Raw genomic sequence first — 2,720 nt, 5'->3', positions numbered from 1 at the left:
TCAGAGAACCAGGTTCCTTAACAGTAGGTTTGTTTTCAGCAAAAACTTTATTTTTATGTTGAGACTGAATTTTAGCTTTACAGGAGTCCTTGTAATGACTAGTTTGACCACAATGAGTACAAAGCCAACTATCAGTCACACATACATACATGCTATGGGGATCATAGGGAGTTTTTGCCTTATGGAACCCGATTCTTTGTCTGTTCCATCATTACTCTTATACATAGACGTGATTACATCGGAGGACCAGTTCCATTTAAGTCACTTAGCTAGATCATTTTTAATCCTCTTAAAGTTGTTTATTCTTTTCAAGTTCAAGAGCAAGACTTGTTTTGGCAATTTTAAGCTCATTTTCAAGTTTAAGTTGAGCTTCATTTGACACTTTCTTTCCCTTAGAGGTGTTCATCCATTTTTTTTATATGATTTTTTAACAAGGTATTTTCTCTTGTTATTTCCTCCACTTATTCCTTCAGATCTATAATTACAACCATCATATCATCTCGCTTTTGTTCTACCTTTCAATTTTCTCAGTTAAAACATTTTTTTCATTTATGAGGTTGCGATAAGTATCAATTGAAACATTTGCTAAGGATATTAATTTCTTTTGAGAGTAAGTTTTCAAGTTTATTTGAACATCAAAAAAATTCACCTTATCACCCGCATTGTCCTTATCATCGTCAGAATTGGCCATGAGTGCAAATATATAATCACACTCTATAGATCCACTTTCAACAGCCATCATGGAGGTGTCTTCTTGATCATCCTCACCTTCAGATTCACTGGAGGAATCTCCCCAGGCAGCCAGAGCTTGCTTCACAACATTTTCAGTGGAATCTCTTCTTTTGAACCTTATGCCAGGGACCAGGTTTCTCTTGGTCACTTTGTTAGTATTGTATTTGTAATAGTCCTGGTTGTGAAGAGGATAATCCTTAATAAAGTATCATGGATTTCTGCACTTGTGACAGAAGTCACTTCCTTTGGTGTTTTTGCTAGAGCTTCCTCTCTTGGGAATTCCTTCGTTTTTTCGAATGATCTTTTGGAATCTTCGAGTGAGGTAGGCCATGTCTGTCTCATCGCCACTGGAGTCACTGTTCTCAGCTTTGAGAACCAGGCTCTTCTCTTTTTTGGGCTCTCTTCTTTCAAGATCTTTCTTCCTCTTCATCTCATAGGTTTTGAGATTTCCATTGAGTTCATCAATGGTTAGCTTCTTCAGATCCTTGGCTTCAGTGATAACATTCACTTTACTTTCCGAGGAACCTTGTAGGATACTGAGTATCTTCCGGACTAGCATGTTTCTTGGGATGACTTCTCCGAGGGAGTGAAACTCATTGATAATGGAGGTAAAGCGTGTGTCCATATCCTAAATAGACTCATCCTCCTTCATTTTGAATAGCTCATACTCAGTAGTAATCATATCAATTTTGGACTGCTTAACCTGAGTAGTTCCATCATGGGAAGTTTGGAGTGCTTCCGAGATCTCCTTAGCGGACTGACAGGCTGAGATGCGATTGTATTCATCTGGTCTAATACCATAAATAAGAATCTTTTTTGCCATGAAGTTCTTCTCAATAGCCTTTCTATCAGCATTGTTGCACTTTTTACTTGTTTTTGGGACCATAACTGTTCCCTCACCAACAATTTTCATGGGAACAAAAGGGCCATCACAGATCACATCCCACAGCTCTGAGTCATCAGGCATGATGAAGTCATGCATTCTTATTTTCCGCCAACCATAGTATTGGCTGTTGAATCTTTGTAGTCTATAGGTTGATTATCCTTCCTCGAAGTTTGTGAAGCATCCATGAAGATCCTTTGTAGGTGCTAATCTTTTAGAAAGAATTTGCTCTGATACCAATTGATAGAAACTAAGGGTCCACCAAACAGTATACAGAATTAGGTTCTCTATCAGTTTCCACATTAAACAATAGTAAATAAAGAACATATAATATTTATGTGAAAAACTCCCATCTCACGAAATTTAAAATCACTAATCTACCCTAGTATGATTTCAACATCACTAACTGAGCAAACTTCAGATATAACCTATTGCAATCTAGGAATTAACACTACTAAAAATCCGGTAAAAACCGACCAAAAAAACCGACCAACGTTGGTCGGTAATGGCAAAAAATCGACCAAAACACGACCATTTACGTATGGACGGTATTTTTGTGGTCGGAAAGGCATACCGACCAAAGTTGGTCGGAAATTACCGACCAACTTTAGTCGGTCAATTAAATTCAAAAAAAAATATTGCAAAAAAAAATCGGCTAAAGTTGGTCGGTATTTTAATTATGTAATAAAAAGATTCACCATCTGAGAATCAAACCGGGGTCTATACTATGGCAGGATACTATTCTACCATTAGACCATTGGTATATTTTGTTTTAAGACTGTCTTTTATTTGATTTATACTCTTTAATTGTATTTTCGCACGAAAATAACTGACCAAAGTTGATCGGTTTTATTAAAAAGTAAAATTACCGACCGAAGTTGATCGATTTTTTAAAATGACCGGCCGAATTAACCGACCAATTTTGGTCAGTTTTTTAATATTAATTTTTTATTATTTTAATTGAAAAACCGACCAAAGTTGGTCGGTTTCTTGAAACATAAATTTTGCAGGACTCAAAAATAGTTTTCCGTATTTTTGCGCCAAAGAAAACCGACCAAAGTTGGTCGGTTTCCTAAAAAAAAATTTAAAAAAAAAATATTTTGAA

General features: G+C 36.1%; 1 protein-coding gene across 1 annotated transcript; it reads right to left on the bottom strand.

Annotated features, from left to right (window-relative positions):
- Positions 1-1,360: 1,360 nt before the first annotated feature.
- LOC138892709 (uncharacterized) lies at positions 1,361-1,714 on the bottom strand. The gene has a single exon (XM_070176445.1). The coding sequence runs from the start codon at positions 1,712-1,714 to the stop codon at positions 1,361-1,363; it is 354 nt and encodes a 117-aa protein (XP_070032546.1).
- Positions 1,715-2,720: the final 1,006 nt, after the last annotated feature.

The sequence above is a fragment of the Nicotiana tomentosiformis genome, chromosome 5, assembly GCF_000390325.3.
Source record: "Nicotiana tomentosiformis chromosome 5, ASM39032v3, whole genome shotgun sequence".
Lineage (NCBI taxonomy): Eukaryota > Viridiplantae > Streptophyta > Magnoliopsida > Solanales > Solanaceae > Nicotiana > Nicotiana tomentosiformis.
This window is presented reverse-complemented; position numbering and strand designations above follow the sequence as displayed.